At 43.7% G+C, this 21,718-nt stretch overlaps 1 protein-coding gene across 3 annotated transcripts in view; it reads left to right on the top strand.

Moving 5' to 3' along the window:
• Nucleotides 1-21,673, top strand: part of LOC135920565 (protein HGV2-like) — a 33,749-nt gene extending 12,076 nt beyond the window's left edge. For 2 of the 3 annotated variants that reach the window (XM_065454885.2, XM_065454884.2), the window contains 8 exons: nucleotides 2,486-2,616; nucleotides 6,930-6,994; nucleotides 11,407-11,700; nucleotides 13,762-13,963; nucleotides 17,044-17,079; nucleotides 17,193-17,240; nucleotides 19,411-19,536; nucleotides 21,238-21,673. In XM_065454885.2, coding sequence (XP_065310957.1) covers nucleotides 2,486-2,616; nucleotides 6,930-6,994; nucleotides 11,407-11,700; nucleotides 13,762-13,963; nucleotides 17,044-17,079; nucleotides 17,193-17,240; nucleotides 19,411-19,536; nucleotides 21,238-21,303 — 968 coding nt within the window. In that variant the 3' untranslated portion in view covers nucleotides 21,304-21,673. The remainder of the gene's footprint in view (nucleotides 1-2,485; nucleotides 2,617-6,929; nucleotides 6,995-11,406; nucleotides 11,701-13,761; nucleotides 13,964-17,043; nucleotides 17,080-17,192; nucleotides 17,241-19,410; nucleotides 19,537-21,237) is intronic. The other variant, XM_070525835.1, reaches the window with a different exon arrangement.
• The last annotated feature ends 45 nt before the right edge of the window (nucleotides 21,674-21,718 follow it).

Raw genomic sequence — 21,718 nt, 5'->3', positions numbered from 1 at the left:
CATGTAAGATCGGCATTCTGCATGTACAGGCACAGCCACTGCTAGCAGGAACACAGGAGCCTGTGGCATTGCTCTGCGGAGTGCCACCTTCGGTGCCTAATGAAGTCATGGCAGACAACTCGCCATAGCAGACGACTCTGGACTATTTCCCAGTCGTTTTGATTGTGCCTATGCCGCAAGACTTCATGTGGCACCGATGGTGAGGCACTTCGTGGAGCAATGCCACGAGTTGTCGTATTCCAGCCAGCAGTAGCTGTGCCTGTATGTTGAATACCAACTGGGATGAATGAGTGGCACCATACATGTGCAGGTAAATTTAATTCTGCGTAAAGTGGACTCTAGTTGAGTTTCCTGTTTGTGTTTTCAATTTATAGTGATCGTATCTCTGGCCACAGAAGTTTTGGGGGCATCTATGGAATTTTGTTCAAGCCATCCTGGAATTAAATTTTAGGTGCAGTTAGTCGCTCCATGTTCTGCCCCTGAATTCCAAGTCCCAAGAAAATTTAGCCTTTTCGTAATTTCTGTGCTTTTTGCAGTCAGATATATGCTAGCTGTAAGACATCCTCATACATAACTGAGCAGATTGTGATACCACAAAAAGCACAGTTGCAGTATCTTCCCGGGAAGCTTAAACAGAGCAATCACTTATAAAACCATGAGGCACTGAAAAGCCAGCAAACAGATGCCAAAATAATTGAGGATTTAGCAGCTTCTGATTGGATTGTTTGTTCTACATTTAGCATGATTTTGAGAGCTTGTGCTCAGCCATAATAAATGAGTAGAGCCTAACACTTTCGGATAAAGAACACTATTATTAAAACAATTGTGAATTGCAACCATAATCAATACATTAGTATTGTAGACCACTAGAACCAATGTGGCGTGGTCACATAACTCTGTAGCTTTATTACGGGAGCTGTGTTAGTGCAATAAGGTGTCATTCACTTCAATGCCAGTTGAAAAATTTGGTTGTCATTGGTTTCAATAGTTGTCAAGGGCAACCGTGTAAAGAGATTATAACTCTGGTTTACAATGAGCTGGCCTTGCAGATGCATAGGCATAGTCACCTGGATAATGGTATCTGTTTTCACTTTTATCTTTCACCTCTTGCGATGTGTCGCTTGCATTTTCCCTGGAGCCTGACGCTCGTCTTGAAACTTTGTCAATTCTTGCATCTCTGAAGCTGCTTTCTTAATAACAGGCATCACTTTTCTGGTTTGCTGCTAGCATTCTTCTATTGTACTCTCCGAGACATTTGTCTTGCTGCTCCAGGAAGAGTTGGACTATTCCACCTTCCACTCCATTTTCTTTTGCATGATGCTACGTGAATCCTGTTTGTGTATCTTATCAGCGATGTTTATGTCGCGTGAGATGATCTAACAGTGTCTTAAGTCTAAGCGCCCTAATATTGAACACGGTCATGCCTTTTTGTGAATTATTTTGCTTGCTGTTCTTCTAAGCTTTCTCTGATTCACTGTGAGCTTTCTGTTGCTTTTTATAATTAAATTTTCTATGGTGCGTGCGTGTTTTGAAGCCATGACTTTGCAATTGGTTATAGTGTGAAAGAAGCCCCGAGAGGGAATCCTGGACAAACTTCCATACAACTTAATCTAGACTTTTTTCAGTCAGAAGGGGCATAACTTCACTTCAATAACTCAGCAGCGCTTGCTTGTTGCAATGTTTAAGTTTCTCCACCGTGTTTGTGACGTGCAGAGTGTCAGCAGCTTTCTAGTTACTGCACACAACTGTAACATTAGGCCAAATGATAGTAAACTTGTGCGTTCCTGCTACACTCACCACATGATATCCCAAATCATTTCACACCCTCTCACTGGGTGTAGTATGGGTATAGTTTGTTAGAACAGAAGCGATGTCATTGTAGCAGAGCAAAAGCAAGAAAGTTGACAAGCCTAGTGCGAATAAATAGCGAGATTTATGAAAGGCTGGCATGATTTGCCAAAGTTATTCACGTGTGCCATCATCGCATTTCGAAAGGGGTGCTTCTCAAATATAGGGGAGTCTACAACAAACGTTGACAACAAAATCTGCCAGCTGTTCCTAATGTGCGCTGGTTAGCAGTGGCTCTGTGCGGTTCCTAGGGCCTTACCAGAGGGAGGGGGTAACTTGTGTAGTTCGTGAAATTGGTATTTTAATAAAATAGGGAATAGACGAAGACTAGCTGCGGATGTTATGTCAGTTTACCAAAAGAAAAACCTTGTAAACCTTATTCACTGGCATTCCAGTTTTGCGTACCAGGGTCTCGCAGCTACTTCAATATGTTTGTCACTGTTTTCATTGTGCATGCCATGGGTTCACATTGTGTTCAAGAGCTGGGAGCTCTTTAATGCATCTGGGCACGTTATCAAAAACCCATTTCAAGATCCACACAAAATAACTCCATGGCTTGTCTTCAAATGTATAATACTAAAGTTGAGAGCTTTTAATATGTGCTTTGCACGTCTGTAAGGCTGCACTGGTGCTGCAGAAAATGAAGAGGATGCGGAAGAAGACCTTGAGAAGCCCGAGCCAGCATTAAAGGAGGACACAGAACCCCCACCAAGTGAACCTGGAACTTCAACAGCGGGTCCCAGTGGTTCATCGTCTCCTCCAAAAGAGGTGCCTGTGTTGTTAATAACAGCACCTTTCACGCCCTCACCTTCCTCTGCTTGAGTTGTGGCAGACACACTAACGTAGACACTGGGTGTGGGTTTGAACATCTGAGGTTAAATACAAGTTTGAAATTCTCTGAATTTGGGTTGTTTTCACTTTCAATGCCCAGTGAAATGCCCGAGGTGTATGCGAATATGAAGGTGAGACCCCTGACCCGCCTTCTGCAGTACCCCAGTAGCTATAGTGTTGCGCTGCTGAGCTAAGTTCACGGTTTCTATCTTGGCCACTGCCGCCACATTTGGGGGAGAAATGCAAAAATGCTGGTGTACTTAAATTTAGGCACATGTTAAAGAACTGGAGGTCCAAATTAAGTTGCTTCCACTATGTAATGACTCATAATAATATAATCAGATGGGGGTTTTGGCATGTAAAACCAGATTTTAGTGAACTTTAATTGAGAAATCCTTGATGGCAGTGAACGTGATAATAAATGGAGCGAAGGAAGTAATACAGAATAGCATGTATGTATATCATGAAAAGTGCAGCATTGCCATGCATTCACATAATGAAGCAATTTAAAATTTACCATATAACTTGCAAAAAGAAATGCATAATTGAATTTTAGTGAACTAAAAGAAATAAATTTTTTAAGGTTAGCAGGTATGATGATTTCCGTAATGATGTTGAAGCGAAAGTGGCTGTGAAGTTATCGTGATTAGGTCTTGGTTTGTTAGTGAAGTGCCGTAGCTGGCAGGCTACCCAGTGCAGGTATAATTGCTTTTAAAGGGGCCCTGAAACACTTTTTGAACATCGTAAAAAAATTTTGCCGATGCGTTATCAAGTCTCCTGTGAACATGCGAGCAAGATATTGCACTGCATGCAGCAGGGAATTTACCATCTCGTGTTTTAATCAGCGAGTGGTTGCTTGCTCTAGCATTCACAATATCATCGAAAGCACTTGGCCAACCAACAATATTGGCTGATGTAATAAATTCTCAGTAACACACACCGTATTTACTTGCGTAATAATTGCACTCATGCAATGATTGCACCCCGAACTTGTCACAGCGATATGTCGTGTGCCAAGTCTAGCTAATGATGATCGCGCTTACCATCTGTCGAATGCTACGTGAACGACTCAAGACATACCAACCGGTCTGCAAGCACCGAGCATTCTTAAGCAGATGCCCCATTTCATTCATCGCTTTCCGCACTTCCACGAAAAAAAAGCTACAACCAAACTTGCCTTGGTTTTATTATTTGTAGGCTTTATAGTGGTTGTGGTCAACAACAAAAAAGGTGCTTTCCGATTCTTCTCGCCTGCACTTGTAGGCACTCAACAAATGGCGAGCGGCAACGATAGTAGCCACGTTTACACTGATGTTAGAAGTGTATCCTATTCTTACGCCGACGCTTGTAACACAGCTAAGATATTCGCCCACCCTTAGCGGAAGCGTGCCATATTAACCCTTTTAGGTGCCACTTGCAATTATGCATAGAAAAAAAAAAAAATCTTTTTAGATTTAAACATTCTTTTTGGGACCTAATAAACACAAAACCATCGAATTCTTGAAAGTTATCATGAAACTTTATTATTTGCAACATCGTACACAATTGTGTACACAGCGCCTCGGTGGTCACAAAATTCACTTGTGGAATGCGAGGAAGCAATTTCTCTCTTTCGTCAGGCACAGTGGCACGGCGCATTTCATGCAGAATATCCGGGCGCCTCGTGTGCACTTCTCGAGCTTGCACCTAATTCGCACCTTCTGGTCGCGGGATTCGGGCCAATGGTCAAAGGAGTCGTAGTGCGCGTCGGTGCAAGGAAGCGATATTCTTGCTTTTTTGCGCTATCTTTGGTTGTGGTGCTTGGATCTCTGCAAGAGAAGGCCTTCCACGCTTTTTCTCGGGTAGTACCGACTTAATTAATGCTTCGGCAGCTTGCAAGCGAAAATTCATCAAATATAGGAGTTTAGCTCTAGGCAGCGTTTGATTGTCGCGGTGGTAGTCCAGCAAAGAATTGTAGGTACCCAGGTTCAGAAAAGGAAAAAGCACTCTCAGTGTCCACTTCTTCAGCATGCGTTTCCCCTGCAGCAGCATCTTCCTCTTCTGTGAGGTTGGTGAACGCAGCTGCAACGCAGGTGTCGGTCGCTTCACACGTGGCTTCTTCTTCGTGACTTTCCCCGATGTCTGAAACATTTATCAGCAATGAGCTCCAAAAGCCTTTCAGCTGTCTTTTGGGTTTTCTTATGCTTGTTTGCACTGTAGAAAGAACGACGAATGGCCAAAAAATCTGGAAAGAAAATCAAAGCAACTCTCAGTGTTCTTCATTTCCGCAGCGACCACGGCGCTTTGTACACAATCGTGTACACATGCGCGTGCAAACGTTAGCGTTCGGTCATCTCCTCAGAATTGATGAAATTATCACTCCTCGGTACTTCATATGATGCACAAGCGCGTCTAATTTTTTTCGCTTGCCACAATAAAAAAAAGCGGCTCTAAAAAAATAAGAACTTGACTCACCGCTCTTTGCTGCTCCAGCATCCGCCATTTCTTGTTTTGATATGAACATCTTTACCGAAATGTGACAGATGGCGTCCAAAATGCACATGGTTGTCGGTTTAAAGTTTGGGAATGTGCTAAAGCCAACCTAATAGAAAATTGCGCTCCCTAAACGTGAAAAAAACACCAGAAATACAATGTACACAATTGTGTACCAGGCGCCTTAAAGGGTTAAGATAGTAGTGAAGACATTTGCCGTAGTTTCCGCAGCGTGCCCGCCATGGGTTCCTGTCACACCCAGCTAAGTGCGCCTATCTCCGTTGCTGACCCCTCAAAGGGGTCATGGCTACGTTATTGCCTCAAACTTACCGATAGTAACGATATTCATTACTGATACGGAAGAAACTGTTCCAGTGCATGTAATGTACTCGCAAGAAGAAAAAAAAAATCGCATTCGGTGCGTTCGGCTTGCTCCGTTGGCTGCCATTTTTGTTTTGGTGTCCCGCACTGTTGCAGCGGCAGTCGCATATTTGTTGACCTGTTCTCTTCCGCAGCAAATTTGGGGTGAAAAAAAAGTTTTCTTTTCGCGGTAAATTTTAATCCGCATAATGATTGCACCCCTAAATTTGTGTCAATTTTTTTTTTGATAGAAAAGTGCGATTATGCGAGTAAATATGGTATGTGCTAATTTTGAGTTAAATAAATGAAAAATATATATGTATATATATGTCTGCGATTTCAAAAAGACAGCAAATCGTTTCATCTTTGCACTGCAGAAAGCTGCATCTGCTGAGTGTCGTAGTCTATTGCGACTGAGAAGGGGTGCTGCGGCGAGCCCTTTTGCTGCTGCGACACTCAACTTTCGGCTGTGTAGCTTGTAGCTTTCAGTGTGCTAACAGAGATGCTAGCGGTATGGATACTTCATTTATAGCTTAAGGATTAGAAAAGTTTTTGTGATTTGGTGGGGTGACATACTTTAATGGTGAGGGCATTACATGATTCTATGATCTAAGTTTTTCAGGGCCCCTTTAACACTGTTGAACTTCATTTTCGTAGTATCTTTGCGTGCTGTAATTAAAGAGATAAAGAACCAACTTAATTTGAGCACTGGATAATTTGAACAAATTTTGTATGTTCCATGAGGTGTAATGAACGGAATCTGGTTGTTAAGCTTGTTTATGGTTATCATAATGACTTTAATAGTGTTCTTTATTTGCATTCTGTTCTTAAGGCAAAACTGATTTCAACGCAGTCATTGACCAAATTTACAAAACCTGATATTTCTTACCTGCCCAAATATTTGAACTTACATCCTGTACTATCATCCACTCTGTAGAACCAATGCACTATACCATGCAAAATTTTGACTCCCTTTACATGAATATTTTCCAGTAAACTTTCTGAATATTGGTGTCTGTTGCACAGACTAGTTCTGACTATGGAGCAGAGAGCCCCTATTCAGTGTCTCTGTAGAGCAGTGCGTCAAACTTTTTTCGCAAATGGTCAGCGTCTCAAGTGGTAAAACATTGTTCAGTATTTTTCACCAAATTTTAGTATTGTGAAGGTTGCCAGGCCTGCTATTTGGATTAAGGGGAAAAGTAACTACTGCTCACTATCGAATGGTGAAGGCACAAAGTAGAGATGAAGAGACAAGTAGCTTTCTCATCTGTGTGGTGACATTCTTTTTTTTGTACTACTAGTACTCTTGTTCTTCAGTAAACGATTCTGAGTGTTTTGTTTCTAGTATCTCGTTATGATGTAATCTGTGCTCCTGTAACAGTTTCATTTTCTCAACTGCTCGCTTCACCATTGTGCAGGAAGATGTTCCTAATCTACAGTTGGCATGGGAGGTGCTTGAACTAGCCAAGAATATATTTCAAAGGTATTTCACATTTTCCATCATTTAGAATACTTTTTCTTGAGCAACTATACTTTTTCTGAGCATTTCACAATTATTGAGGAGGTCCCCTTTCAGCACTGATTCTGGGATCATCAGTCACGTTACATGTGGTGTCAGTCTAATACAGTAAACTCTCTCAAACTCTGGTATTGAAATAGTGTCTTGAAATCTTTTTCTGGGCATGGCGTCTACCCAAGGGGTTTTCACCTCGTATATTCAGAAATTTTTGCACTAGACTTCAGATATCGCAACCTCAATTTCGAAAATACCAAGGAATAGGCACCGGGCAGCATCGATAGCATCACTTGCATTCTTTTTTCCCCCTGCAGCAGCTCGCTAGCTGAGCCAGGTGTGTGCCAGGCCGCACTCCCAGCTTATCTTTCTTCCTTTCTATCACCACTTGCTCACCTGCTTGCTGCCACTATGTTGTGGACTTCCTTAGCATTTCTCATTTAGGATACTTCTCATTTCTCATTTCTCCCTTCTCATTTAGGATACTTTCAGTGATGCATCGATGTGGTTACAGCATATTAATCGTGAATTTGAGCAAGATGATATGCACTTCTGAGCAGGCACGATCAGCCCCTGTGTTGTGCTCGAAAGAAGCCTGCATCCAAGCCCACAGGGTTTCAGCGAGATCATGGCTTGATAAGGACGCTCCCGTCATGCTCGCGTTACTGAGAGGCATAAATGCTGCGTCACTTGTGGGCATCATCTAAAGGCAGGACAATTGCTCCCTTCAGTGCGGTTATGGTTTTTGAAGGTAAATTGTCCAGAATTCTCTACGGGGCAGAAAGTCAGCGTCTGCTTTATGGATGTCTGGAACTGTTTGTACCAGATGAACTATATATTGATGAACTTCATATATTGCACTACGATCAATTGTCTTGATTACGTCCTGATAACGCTGTTGCCCACATACGCGTGTTTGCGTTGCCCAATCTATGCGAAAGTGACTGAGCATATTACGGACGGTATCTTGGAACGAAATCATGTGGTCCTTGCACGGCCTGTGGGCTTCTGTTTTCGTGATTTTGCTTATCTTGAAACTTCGCTTATCTAGAACTTACTTATCTAGAATTTTTACAGCTTCGAGGTAACGGGTTTACTGTGTGATAAGGCTTATCAAACCTGACCTTACGTAATTGCTTTTTAAGAGGCACTAGAAGACTTTTGAACATGTTTATATAAAAAAAAAGATGTTCCAAACTGTAGAAAATGCTGCTGTGACCAAATAATGCGATTGGGGACTTATGGTCGCGGGGAAAAAAAAGATAATTTGAAGTGATGTCGCAAGAAAACGAAATGACACATAGAAGCAGATGCTCGCAGTGCACTTCAGTCATTGTTACTGCAAACTGCTATTCCAAATGCAGTGAGAGGACGCGTGCCTGGGCAATTTACTTATTGCCAGTGCAGATGACTTTGTCACAGTTAGCAAGAATGGCGTCCTCCTCCATGTCACCAAGGTTATCAGACAGCACTTCAGAACTGCCTCTGGCAGCCTTGGAGACATCAAAGTTGTGTTTGATTGTGTGTTGTTGAGCACGCCTCTATATGCGGTAGCAATCACGGTGGTTCCTAGTAGTTAAGCTTGTTGTAGTTTATGCCAGAAAGAAAAACTTGTATTCATCTTCAAGGGGAGTACGGTAGCACGATTAAAAGACGGGACAAAAGAAGACACATAGGGACACACACAGCGCTGTGTGTCCCTATGTGCCTTCTTTTGTCCAGTCTTTTAATCGTGCTACCGTACTCCCCTTGAAGATGCATTACCAACAAGCCCACATTGCAACCCTTGTATTCATATCACGATCTTGGAGCATAAGGTGTGTTCTGAGGTAGAACTCCTTGTATTCGTGCGAACGTGGCAATTCACATTTCAAGAAGCTGGGAGGAATATCCTGGTTGCCCTAATGTCAAATTATCAAATGTATAAAGAAATCAGGAAGCCAATGCTTCTTGGTACTGTTTTCTTAGTAACCATGAATCCAATCCAACCAGTCCAATGTGCAGTCTTAATTTGCCCTTTAGAAGTCAGGACGTCCATAGTTCAGTAGTTGTGCATAGACCTTACGGACAACCTTAACGCACTAACCCAGTGCAGACTCATTCGGTGCACTGTAAAAATGTGGGCCTATCCCAGAGGTCATGCAGTCTAAAAAGAAGGAAGGTAAGGTTTGGAAAAGTCAACGTAAGGTAAATGGCTTTATGTAAGAGCAAGCTACATACAGATTAGGCTAAGATGCTGTAGGTAAATTTAAGGAGTTACTGCGTCAAGATGCCTTTGTTTACTGAAGGAATTCACAGCCCTCCTTTATATTTTGCATAAAATTAACATGGAAGCTGCCGTTTTTCTCCCGTGATAAGTGCTCACAGCAGCAAGGACTGTGCTGCAGCGGTGCGCGACTTTTAATCCGAGTAGACATCTTTTTACTACTACACGCTCATCCTGATTATTGTGCCATTAGTGCATTAACTGATTGTCCATCGCTATGCCGCCAGCAGGTTTGATGCGAGTGCACGGAGTGCAGTAGAGTCGCTTTTCATTCTCAACGGCTTCCACAATATTTGTGAAATCATGTGCACCTTGCACTGAATCAAAACGAAATCGCTGCTCACTGCAAGTTCTGCAAATGAATCCATAACCCCCGCCCCCTAACGACGCGATTATTGATGGCGATTAAGCAACTGACATGGTGCCATACACAGTGGGAAAAGACATGAAGCAGTTTCATGTCACTCCCATATGGGTTTTCCTAATGACTACTGTAAAAACTGGACTGTAGGTCGGGCCGGAATATAGGTCAATCCCCCAACTAACAAATTCTAAAAATGAAAAAAATCTATTTCAATGGCAAGTGTACCAAAAGACACCTTTACCTTGAAACAAATGCGGATCATACACAACAGTGACAATATTTATTTAAATGCTGCTTGCATGTGCACCCGGCCAATTTTTGACAGTATCGCACTGCCATCGACCCGTGTGCTTGTCAGCATTTTATTAACGTGCGAGCGGTGAAACAAACACGATCTCTTCATGTGTATACGTGCGCTTACTTTCACTATTTCGTCGCTCTGTGCCCTGATAAGATGCTGACAAACACGCTGGTTGATGGTCGCGCGATACTGTTAAAAAATGACACAGAAAGGCACGAAGTGCGCAAGCGCTACTCCAAATCAGAGCAACACCTTTGATCAGAGTCATCCAAACTAGTCAGTTGACGAGTGCTTCTCGCTGCCCAGTCCAGAGGCGCGCGATCTCTACCGCTTTCAAACGGATGCATTCGGCAGTCACAGGCAGCGATCTTACACGCAGCTCCCGGACGAACTCCGCAACCTTGTCTTCCAGTTCTGCGATCCGCTGCGGTCCGTCCACGGAATGATGTTTTCTATTGGTTAGCTGCTTCTGCCTCCACCAGTACCGAATGCTCTTTTTGGATACTCCAAATTTGCAGTGTGCTGCGAGGTTGCCGTGGGCTTCCACGCACTCAGTCGCCTTTTTCTTGAAGGCGACGGTGAATTGCCGTCGGCTTCCGCTCATTTTGAAACAAAATGTGAAAAGGCAGCCTTTAACCAAAATAGCTTTGTGACAATGCAAACGCAAATTGGCGATGCCATAATGTTGCCACGCTGCGCTGCTGCTGATGGCGATGACAGCTCTTTACTTCATCCGCCCATTGTTGCAAGACTTCCATAGTTTTTCCGCCAATGTCCGGTATATAAGACGGTCGACTTTTCGCAATGGTTTTTTCAAAAAATGTTCGACCTATATTCCGGTTTTTATGGTATAGTGATACACACTCGATTGTTTCGATTGGCTGCGTTTGCTCTTTTGAGTTACCCTACTGGATGGGGGGTTACAATGCTCCACGCTCTGAGGGCCGTCCAAATCAACTTGTGCTTAACAGGACTAGAGGGCCAGAAATAACAAGATTTGAATTAACAATATTTTACTGGGCTACCTACCTATCTTTCCTATGGTGGTTTAACAAGTGCAGTGCCAAATTTTCACCAATTGATTTTAGTAGGTAGCTCTATGCCTGTCGGTTAGTGGTGTAAAACAATTTACAGTTGAGTCATTATCGAACTCTCTGTAGTATGTACTATTAGTAAGGGCACTATCGATAATATAACGCAACATTTGTCTGTGCTATGCATGTGACGGTAATGATAGTAGCGCTCTGGTTTGTAGCAGTGTATGATAGCTTTTCTGAACTATCAATAGTCAATTTACGGTAGTTTTGCGTCACTACTGTCACTACTTGACGGTATCTGTCGTAAATGTGTCAAATGCAGTTGAGTGCGAGCAGTCATACGCCAGATTTCTTACAAAACCTCACAACGCATCTCCTGTTTTAGTTCTCAAACAGCTGCTTGGGTCATTGCAGGCAGGCGGAGGAAGAAACTGAGAACAACAGGGACTACCGTCTGAAGGTCGCCGAGGTGCTACTGAGGCTGGGTGAGATCAGCCTCGAGTCGGACAATTGTGAGCAGGCTGTGGAGGACTTCAGCGAGTGCTTGAGCATCCAGCGTGAGCTGCTTGAGCCCGACGACCGCAAGATAGCAGAGACGTACTACCAACGGGGGCTGGCCTACTCGTTTGGTGGACTGTATCAGCAGGCCTTTGTAGATTTCAAAGACTCCGTGCGTGTCCTTGAGCTGCGCGTCGAAAATCTCACCCGGTGAGCTATGGTGCAGTCATGTTTTGTGTATCTATGTATATATATATATATATCACCTTTGAAAGATTGTGCTCCCATACTGCTCGCAACAGATAAGGCTAAGCACGTTCCCCAAGATTATACTTAAGGTCCGTCTTAAGACCAGGCCTACAGACCCTCTCGCGTAGTCTTTGTTGCGGTGTTATCTGGCGCACTCTGTGCAGTGCAGTTCGGTGCCGGCTGTCAAGCGCAGTTGCCGTGCATTTGTTGTAAAACAACAAATCGCCTGGTGAAGATTCCCGATTTCTTTCATTGTACAGGCAAGATTACTTGTTGGAGCTCTCATTGTCCAGTTGTTCACAATCCAAAAAAAAAAGATAAGGCTTCAGCAGTGGCATACACAATCTTTTGTCATACAACTCATTTAATTGTGGAGACAAATGACTGTACTGACATGTTTTCATATTGTCCTTTATTTTAAGGGCGTGCAAACATTAATGACATATTATAACGAATTGTAGCTCAGAACAGTGCTGTGGTTGTGTTTGTCTGTCTGTTTTTTTTTGTTTGTCTGTTCATTTGCACAATGATTTGTTATGTCAAACCAACTAGCCCGAACCCTGCCATGGGGGCGTTACTGGCTTTGGCTCGGCTGTGGTGGCCACATTTCATTGGGGGTGAAATGTAGAAACACCCTGCATTTGGTGCATATTGAAGAACCCCAGGTGGTCAAAATTAATCCTCCCACTACATCATGCCACACAATCACGTCGCAGTTTTGACGCATAAAACCAGAGTTTAATTGGGTTTTTAGCAAGCCTGAGCAGCCATAATATTGGCGAACAAGCGTTTTTGAGACCAAATTGAACACAAGCATAAATGAGCACCAGTGCCCTGACAGACTGAAAAATCATGGCTATTGAAGCTTCCCGTATAGCAGTGCCTACTTTGCTTTTCAACTTTAGACATGAAATAATCTATTCATGTCTGATGTTCCTGCAGATTTCTTGTACGAGGTCCACATTCTGCACTCTTAGAACAGTTGCACCCTTTGGGGTTTATATTTGTCCCATAACAATAATCATCTGCCTTGCTTGCATATCCTTTCTTGAAAACTTCACATTCACCACTTTCCGACCAAGAATGCTATGTCACACTGATAATGCGCAAGCTGTTCTTGACCCGGAAGTACCGGGCTCGCAGCGTTAAAGAACGGAAATACGGGCAAGACAGATGACGATTATTCTTGCGGGACAAGATAAGCCCCAAAGGGCGCAATTTTTTTTTTTTGTGCGTAAACTTGAGGGAACTCACTTGAGGGAACTTGCTTATTATTCTGAAGATGCAAGAAATGTGGTGAAACCACATATTCAGATGGCAAAATTAGTTTGCGCCTGCATGCCTGCCAAGTGTCCTGAATTTTTGTAAACTTTATGCATTTGGGCTTTTTCTACAATTTAGCATACAAAAAGGTAACTGACAGCGACAGGGCACCACGAGACCAGAGGTGTAGGTACGTGCTTCGAGTAAGCATATTCAGAGAAGTTCCCGAAACATGCGAAATTGGGAACACCAAAGTTGCTGAGAAAGTTACTGCGATCTAAAAACGTATTGCTTTTTCAGCCTCTGCTGTTCCTAGTTTGCTGCTGCTTGTGTATTGCATAAATAAGGCATGTATGTATCTCGCAGAAAGTGTGTACTCAGGACAAGTTTTTAAGCATATGTATGCTATTTGCATATGTATGTATGCATATGCTATGCTATTTTAATGTTCAGTTTAGTGGATATCTGCTTGAAAAGTACAGATATCACCAGATTGCTTTGATTTGGGCAATCTCTGTGTTTCTGTGACCTGACGTGGCAGACTAGTGGCTGTTATGCTTTTGAGCTCAAGGTCTCCTGTCGATGCCACATTTCAATTGGGGCAAAATGCAATAACACTCCTGTACTTAGATTTGGGTGCACGTCAAAGGACCCCAGGGGGTCAAAATTAACACAGGGTCCTCCACTATGCCATGCCTCATAATCATATCTTGGTTTTGACAAGTAAGAACCCAGAATTAAATTTTCTGATTCTTTCAGGTTTGTTAATGAGAACAAGGACAAGGAGCGTAAGGGCAGCTTAGAGGACGACCCCGTGTGGGTGGCCGAACGAGAAGTGGAGGATTTGAACAAGGTGTTGCCAGAAGTGCATAATCGCGTGGAGGACACCGAGGACACCATCCGGCAGGACTGTCGTGCCATCAAGGACGCCACCATCCAGAAGATGCGGGAGCGTTTACCCGTAAGTTGCAGTTGCCACCTTCGCACTCTTGAAGTGGCGATTACGCCCCTTTTTGCTCGTCGTTGGATGGCAGCCATCATGTTTGATGCTGGACTGTGGGAGAACTTCCCGAGGGAACTGAAATAAGCTCGATGGAAACTGGTCGACAGTGTCCCACACATGGCTGCCGCAGTTAAAAAATCAATCAATCATACCATTAGTCGACATTATGGATACACATGCCAGGAGTTTGAGAAATTCCTTGATTATGTCTGTGCCCCCTACCACAAATAGGCATAGTGGTAGGGGGCACACAGCGGAGGTAAGTTAACGCGCGTCTTGGCCGTGGCTGCTCATGGCTGTAAGTGTGGCTGAGTAAATACACTGCTGTGCACTCTTACTTTAGACGCAATCTGCCACGTGTGCAAAAGAGTGGGCGTGCTCAGAGGGTGTGGTACCTTGTAAGCTGTCTTCCCGTGCGCTTAGTTTTGGAAGTTGTGTTATCTGAAGTTTCAGTGACCCGTTCAAGCAAGAGGTAGACCTACAGCGGGCGACGCTATCAGCCACCGGGGCGGAGTGCATGCGAAAGCGTGGCTGGCTTCACTTAATTCGAACCGCCGATGTGAAGCTGTCGTCGACGTAGGTGGCACGAAACCATATTACCGCATTTACTTGCACAATGGTCGCACTGTTTTGTAAAACAAAATTTACGCAAATTCAGGGGTGCGATCATTATGAGGGTTAAATTTCCCACGAAAAGAAAACATCTTTTTTCATCCCGCCTTTGCTGCAGATGACAGGTCAACAAGTGGGCAGTTGCCGCTGTAAAAGTGCGGCACACCAAAACGAAAATGGCAGCCTGCGGAGCAAGCTGAACGCATCCGAATGCCAATTTTTATCTCGCGAGTACATTATGCGCATTGGAACAGTTTCTTCAGTATCAGTAATGAATATCGTTATTACCGGCAAATTTGCGGCAATAACGTAGCCATGACCACTTTGAGTGGACAGAAACAGATGAGCGCGCTTAGCTGCCAGTGGCAGAAACCCATGGCAGGCATGCTGCGGAAACTGTGGCATTTTTCTTCACTGCTATCTTAATACGGTACGCTTCCACTAAGGGTGGGCAAATGGGCTAAGGGTTGGGTGGGCATTGCCGCTCGCAATTTGTTGCGTGCTCACGAGTGCAGACGAGAAGAATTAAAAAGCACATTTTTTTTTCTTGTTGACCGCAACCATTATAAAGCCTACAAATAATAAAGTCAAGTCAAATGGGGCATCTGCTTAAGAATGTTCGGTGCATGCAGACCGCTTGGCATGTCTTAGAGACGTTCGCGCAGCATTCGAAAGCATTTGACAGGTGGTAAGCACGGTCATCATTAGCTAGGCTTTGCACATGACATATCTCTCTAGCAAGTTCGGGGTACGATCTACAAGGGAAAGGAAAAAAATCAAATTTTGATGACAAAATTCAGGGGTGTGATCATTACGCAAGTAAATACGGTATTCATTGCTGACTTCCAAATTAGCAAAGTGAATTGTTTTCTCGTTCAAATTTTTTTTTTTTTCCGATTGCCCAATAATTAGGAAAATTCTGCAACCTCCCAAGTTTTTGTACTGCCATGTCAAGCTTGTACAATGTTTCTTTCATACCAAAAACCAGTGTCAAATGAACTGCCTTCCTATTTCCGTCGTCACCATCCCTGATATGAAAAGTTTTAGTGCTGTTATTCACCTCGTGCTTTGCTAACCACGTTGTAATGGTCTTTTAAGGCCTGACAGTAATTGAAATACTGTAAATACAGTAGAACCTCATTAATGTAATCGCATTACGTACGATGTTCCAGTACCAACATATCGCCATTGAGAGCACAAAATGACCCAATACAGTTGCAACTATTTTTTAGCAGTTTGTACATTCCTAGAAAACACGATCTTTCTGCACCAATGTTCAGCGCGACGCCAGACTGGGATCGTATGTTTTGTGACCCTAGGTGCACACGATCAAGAACAGTAGGCGCCTGCTGCAGCAACTTCCCCGCAATACTCACCCACAGCTGTTTCACGGCAAAATGGCGGCGCCCACTCAATTTTCTATTTCGGTGCCAGAAAGTCTCTTGCCGGGTCGTCACACGCTGTGTTCGCAGCCATCCCCGCCGACCCTGTTGCGAAAAGCATCTTCACCTGTCTGTTTCATGGCGTGTGGGTCGTAGTGTGTATGGGTAGCGTAGTGCGTGCTTTTAATATGCGATAACCCAAACGCATAGCCGTTTCCTGCTGCAGGCGCAACGAAGTGAGCATCGTGTTTCGCTGTGGCCGCATCTTATTGTGCTGTTGCCCGCCAGCTCAGTTTCGTTTAGGTTTCTCGTTGCTAAAACACTACGCGATAGGAAAACAATGACAGTGTGCGTCTCTGGTTGCTCGGATCCCACCAGCTTTATGTGTGTCCGGTTTTCGTGCTTTTCATTGCCGAGTGGGCATGCTGAAACTCCCCACAACGCCGAATTCGAAGATTGCGTCTTCTTCGAATTCAAATGTGCGTCTTCTGCAGCAGCGATTTACACGCTTCACATCACGTAGATGTCAACTATGGTTGGGTGTGCCAAATTTTTAGCTATTTCAAATCATAATTTTCCCATTTGGCATGTGTTTTCTCTCGAGTTTTTTTTACCAGAACTTATGAACAAGCTGTTACTGTAAATAGTAGTAGTAAACAAAATTTTTTAACATGTGGCCTTTAAAACTGCACTACATGTACTGCATACTTTGTGGGAATTCCAAGCATTGGTTGCCCAGAGGCAGTAGGCTTTCCTGGGACTGTCTGCCCATTGGCCTGTTGGTGAGGCCTATAAAGAATTGTGGACATCGTATAGCAGGCCTGTCTATCAAGCCTCCTTGGTTTTTTGGTTTTATATGGAGTTGGCTTGGGCAAGTTGGTGGTGTATAATCTTCTGTGCACATCACACAGAGAAATGAGAGACAAAAAGAATGCCGCACGCACACTGGTGTTGTTTCTTTACGTTTGCTTTTATTTCAACTGTCTCGTACTTGTCCAGTGCCAAATTAACTAAATTATTATTTTTTCCGATACTCTTTTGCAGGCAACATCTCCAGTCAAGAGCTCAGATTCGGGGCCTGTGAGTGCAAGTGACGCTACTGCTGCCGTTTTTTTTACATTCATTGATTTATTTCCCGTTGAATGTGCCATGAGACATTTCAAGTATGTCAAGTTTGCGATTGTCTTGTGCAGGAATCAAGCCGTCCAGTCAACGTCATCACACATCTGATAAAGCGAAAGGTTTGGTTCTGTTTTTTTCATTACCTCTTCACTACAAATGAAATCGGTAAAGGAATGTACTGCTGGGCTAGTTAGTTCGCACTTGCAGTTAATGAGCATGCGCACCTTTAAATGGGATGAAGGAAGGCTGGTGCAGTTCGCTTGTAGTAAACAGCATGCGTATGAAGTGAGTTGCCTTTCAAATCAGAAGAACCAAATTGCATGTTTTGTAGAAACCTTTGTTCGCTGCTGCGCAACATTACAGCTGTGCCATTGATACCAGCCGTCTCATTCTTTGGTAATGTTTTAGGAAGTTTGACCCATATCAGACTGACACTGCTTCACTTGTTTCTTTTTTTTTACACATTTAGTGCCAACCATTTTAATTGGTTGTCACACTGGCACCACAGTGGAGAGCATTAAGTTTTCTGGCGAGGTTATTTTCAGTGGCATGGGCTGTTGTCACCCAGAGTGAGTGAACCAGGAGCAGGGTGTCTGTCCATCGGGAAAATTGAAAATTTTTAGGGATTTTGAATAGTCTGGAAATACTTGGTAAAAACTCAGGAAATTTGTGCTTATATCAGGGGAAATTGGCTGCAATTTTATTGAAAGGGAACAAAAGTTGTCCTACTGCTGGCTGGAGTAACAGGAACTGTAGCTAAATGTCTTTGACGCCATGTCGTTGGCTGGAAGAAGTTGCCAGAGTGCAGTCAGTTTGATTTGACCGATCTTCCCGGCGCTCGATTTTTTGGGACATGCCCAATAGTTTGGATGGCTACGCGGCAACACCACGTACCCCATAGAGTCAACGTATGAAAACATATGAAGTTTTGGGACGCTAGAACTTTTCGCCGTCTGATTTTCCGGACTTTTCCGCCATTAATCAAAGCCACGACTGCCACCATTTTGATTACCTCGCCGCCTTGAGCCAGCGCTCTTGCACGCAGATCCGCTGGCAGCCATAGCCACCACTGCGGCAGTGCTAGGCCTAGCTGCTTCGACGTTCGCTATTAAGCTTCTTCCCATTGTGTGCCGTGTTTTTCATTTAAAGAATTCGCTGCTGTGAGCAATGGCACTGACTCTGCCTTTGTGGTCCTCGTGACTGGCTTCGAAGCTTGGAAAGCACAGTGCGTTGCATAATGCGGTTCCCGAAAGTCAGTTTTACCTCTATACAGCAATGTTTGAAGCACCAGCAAAAGTATTGTGGTGAAGCATAACAAGCATGGGAAGGGGCTGTTGCCACGGGACACCGTGTGTATTCCTTCATTATACACGCGTTCACCTGCTATCTCCTGTCACAGTATGAGCACCAATATGCCTAATACGTATACTGACAGGCCTTCAGAGCTTTTTCAAATGTGCCTGTGGCGGTTGAAGCCCTTATGGGCAGTAAAATACATGCATTCATTTTTTCCAACTGGCCGATTTTTTGGACGTTTTCCTGGTCCCTAAGGAGTTTGAAAAATCGGATTTTAACTGTACAGTTGACCAAGAAGATGCTTCGAATGTTGTGAAGGCCGAATGAGCAGTAGAAGGAAGGCAAGAACAGAAAGGACCTACGGATTAAAATACAAGAAAGGAAGCGTGCTGCTGCTGCTTTGAAGGAGCTTGAGCTCAAAATACTGAGTATTGGCTGATGCTGAGATGCAGGTGTCCCTCATGCTAACCAAAATAAACTCTTTAAAGCAGTAAAACACCACTGAGGCGTCACGTGCGGGCTGAAAGTGTGTCAGGACCGTTCAGGTTGTCTTATGAGCTGTTGAGACAGAATCTAAATTGTGAGAAAGTTCGGGCCTCATACCACTAAGCTTGCTATCAATTGACAGAAGTTCAAAAATATTTGCTTCTGTATGCATCTCCTTTTTATTCGTATTTGAGAATGCCCGACTCGTTTTGCAATTTTTTTCGAAGACATCTTATTTGCTGTGCATAGCTAAGGCTGCTGCTATTACCATTTCACTCATTTGCACTATGTCTGGTGCTTCATAACATTGGCTGTTTTTGTGCCTCAACATCCTCACCTAACTGCTTCTGCATGGGAACTGCTATCTCACTGTTTTGCGTCATGAGCATGGCCATATTTTAGTTGCCACCAATTGTGGAAGCACGTTCTGTAGAGCACGCTGCATCTGCACCGCCAAAGCCTTGTTGCATGTCAAAGTGAGGAAGGTTGTTTTCTCGAACAAAACAGCCGGACGCATTGCAGAGAACAAGTGAAGAAGGCGGCTCTGCAGGAAGCTCCGCCGCCACGCCCAAGAAGATCAAGCCCGAGGCCGTCGACACCAATGGCGAATCTTCCAGCAAACCCCTGGCATCGGTGAGTTTAGGTTAGCTTCATTGCACTAGAGCAGTGTTATGCAGTAAAGCATATGCGAAATGTTTCGGTGAAGTGGGCTGCTGTCACAAGATCATAGTATGCATGCGTTGAATATACAAGCATGCAGGACAGCTGTTTCTGACTGTACCCACCTGCTCTGCAAAAAAAAAAAACTGTGAGCATCGTCTTAGCCTCCCTTCCCCATTCCCAGGTACATTTCAGCGATTATCCGGAATTTTGAGGTCCCTAGGTTGACAGGTATGTTACTGTGGAATTAAAGAAAAATGGGTTTTGGAAAACCATTGAAGCCATGTAAAACTGGAAGAGCCCATTCACTGCCAATTATTGCCTTAATGGTTGAATGTCTGCAACGCCAGATTCTCTCCTAATCTTGCCACAAAATGAGTCGTGAGCAAAAGGATATATAGCTCCTTTTCTGTGAAAGTTTTAAGCTTTACAGGGTTCTGCATATTTCACTGCGCCTGTTAGAAAAAAAGGTTTTGTGCTCACCGCTGCACTGTTGCTCAAGTTTTGCTGACGGATCGCATTTTGTTGTCTGTGTTTAGTATAACACCACAGTTAATTGCCTGGTTTTTAACAAGAAAGTGTGACTTCGCCTTCACTTATTCACTTCACTTCATTTTAGAGCAGGCTGCTTGCTTGAACTGAACATACTGAATAACATTCCCAGGTGCCTTTAACTAATGCCTAAGAGCAGCCAATGGCAGGTGCGCTTTAGCCCGTGGGATTTGAACGCGCTGCTCCGGCCAATCAGCGCTCCACATCATATTGCGGGAAAACTCGAATAGCGCCTCAACCGCGCAGACGATGCCATTTTGCAAGGCGGCAAAATAGAGACGAATTCACGGTCAAAACGACACCAAGATGGCAGGCTGCATGAGCTGGGAATGGCGCGCGCCTGCAAAGTTTGACTTCATTTCAGCATTTGCGCGTGTTTTGTTGGCCACGCTGGCCTCAAAAGTAGCATTTTTTTTTACTTTACGGTTGAATTAGGTGCTGATAATTACAGAACAGGTAGTTTATGAGACATACAACCCAAAAATATGGTTTCTCAAAAATGGACTTTTTCCCGGCCACGGCGGCCGCATTTCGATGGGGGCGAAATGCGAAAACACCCGTGTGCTTAGATTTAGGTGCACGTTAAAGAACCCCAGGTGGTCAAAATTTCCGGAGTCCTCCACTACGGCGTGCCTCATAATCAGAAAGTGGTTTTGGCACGTAAAACCCCAAATATTAAAAAAAAAAATAAAAAAAATGGACTTTTTTGCGATGTTTCGGTTTTCGAAGGCCGCCCCCCCCCCCTTAATCTACCCCACTTGACGATAATCCTCCTTAATACACCTTAATCCAATCATTGATCAATTGTGAATTAACTTTGCTAATTATTAATCACCGCTCGTCTCTTACACAAGAAGGGACATGCGCATGCAGACAGTCGAGCAATTCTTTTTTATTTCTCGGAGAGCACAACATATATGGGTCAACCTGTATTCGTGCTCAACAATTGTTCAAGTAAATACGGTATTTTGGCAGCCAGCACAGCAGGCAATTGTGCATTACCTTCTGCTGGGCAATTTCAGAGGAATATTTAGGGTAATAGTAATAGTGCATTGGGGTTAAAGCTAGCACCACCACTGCACCAGTTACTAATCAGTGAAATTGTGTTTTGCTTTGTTTCAGGAAATCCCGAAGGCAAACGACTGTGAAAAACCTGCCACGTCTCCTTTAAAGTCTGTGGCATCTTAGTGAATTGTGGATTTTAACGGCACATGCGCTGGAGACTGTATGTCCGCTTATCGCAGCGAGCAGTGCATGTGAAAACACGCCCTTCACAATATTTACTGCCTTGACCAGCACGTCGGGGCAGTTGTTAAAACCTTCACATCTGTCAGAGCAGCCGTTACGTATTTTTATTAAGTGTACGTTTCAGTGTACCATTTCATACTGTATAAAAGTACCATTGGCTGCATTGTATTTAAAAGTCAAACATATATTTCTGCGTGTGGTGTTTGCTTGATTGTTACTAATAAAAAAAAATGTCCCTTTAATGTAACAACTGTGTGCTGCTTGTTTTGTAAATTTGTAGTTTCTGCTTATAAATGGGCATTATGCAGCAGTCTTGGTTTCTATTTTCTTAACCCCACGAAGCCTGTGTATCATT

Source organism: Dermacentor albipictus, chromosome 9 (assembly GCF_038994185.2).
Source record: "Dermacentor albipictus isolate Rhodes 1998 colony chromosome 9, USDA_Dalb.pri_finalv2, whole genome shotgun sequence".
NCBI classification, from domain to species: Eukaryota; Metazoa; Arthropoda; class Arachnida; order Ixodida; family Ixodidae; genus Dermacentor; species Dermacentor albipictus.
The sequence above is the reverse complement of the archived record's forward strand: the minus strand, read 5'-3'. Positions and strand labels throughout refer to the sequence as shown.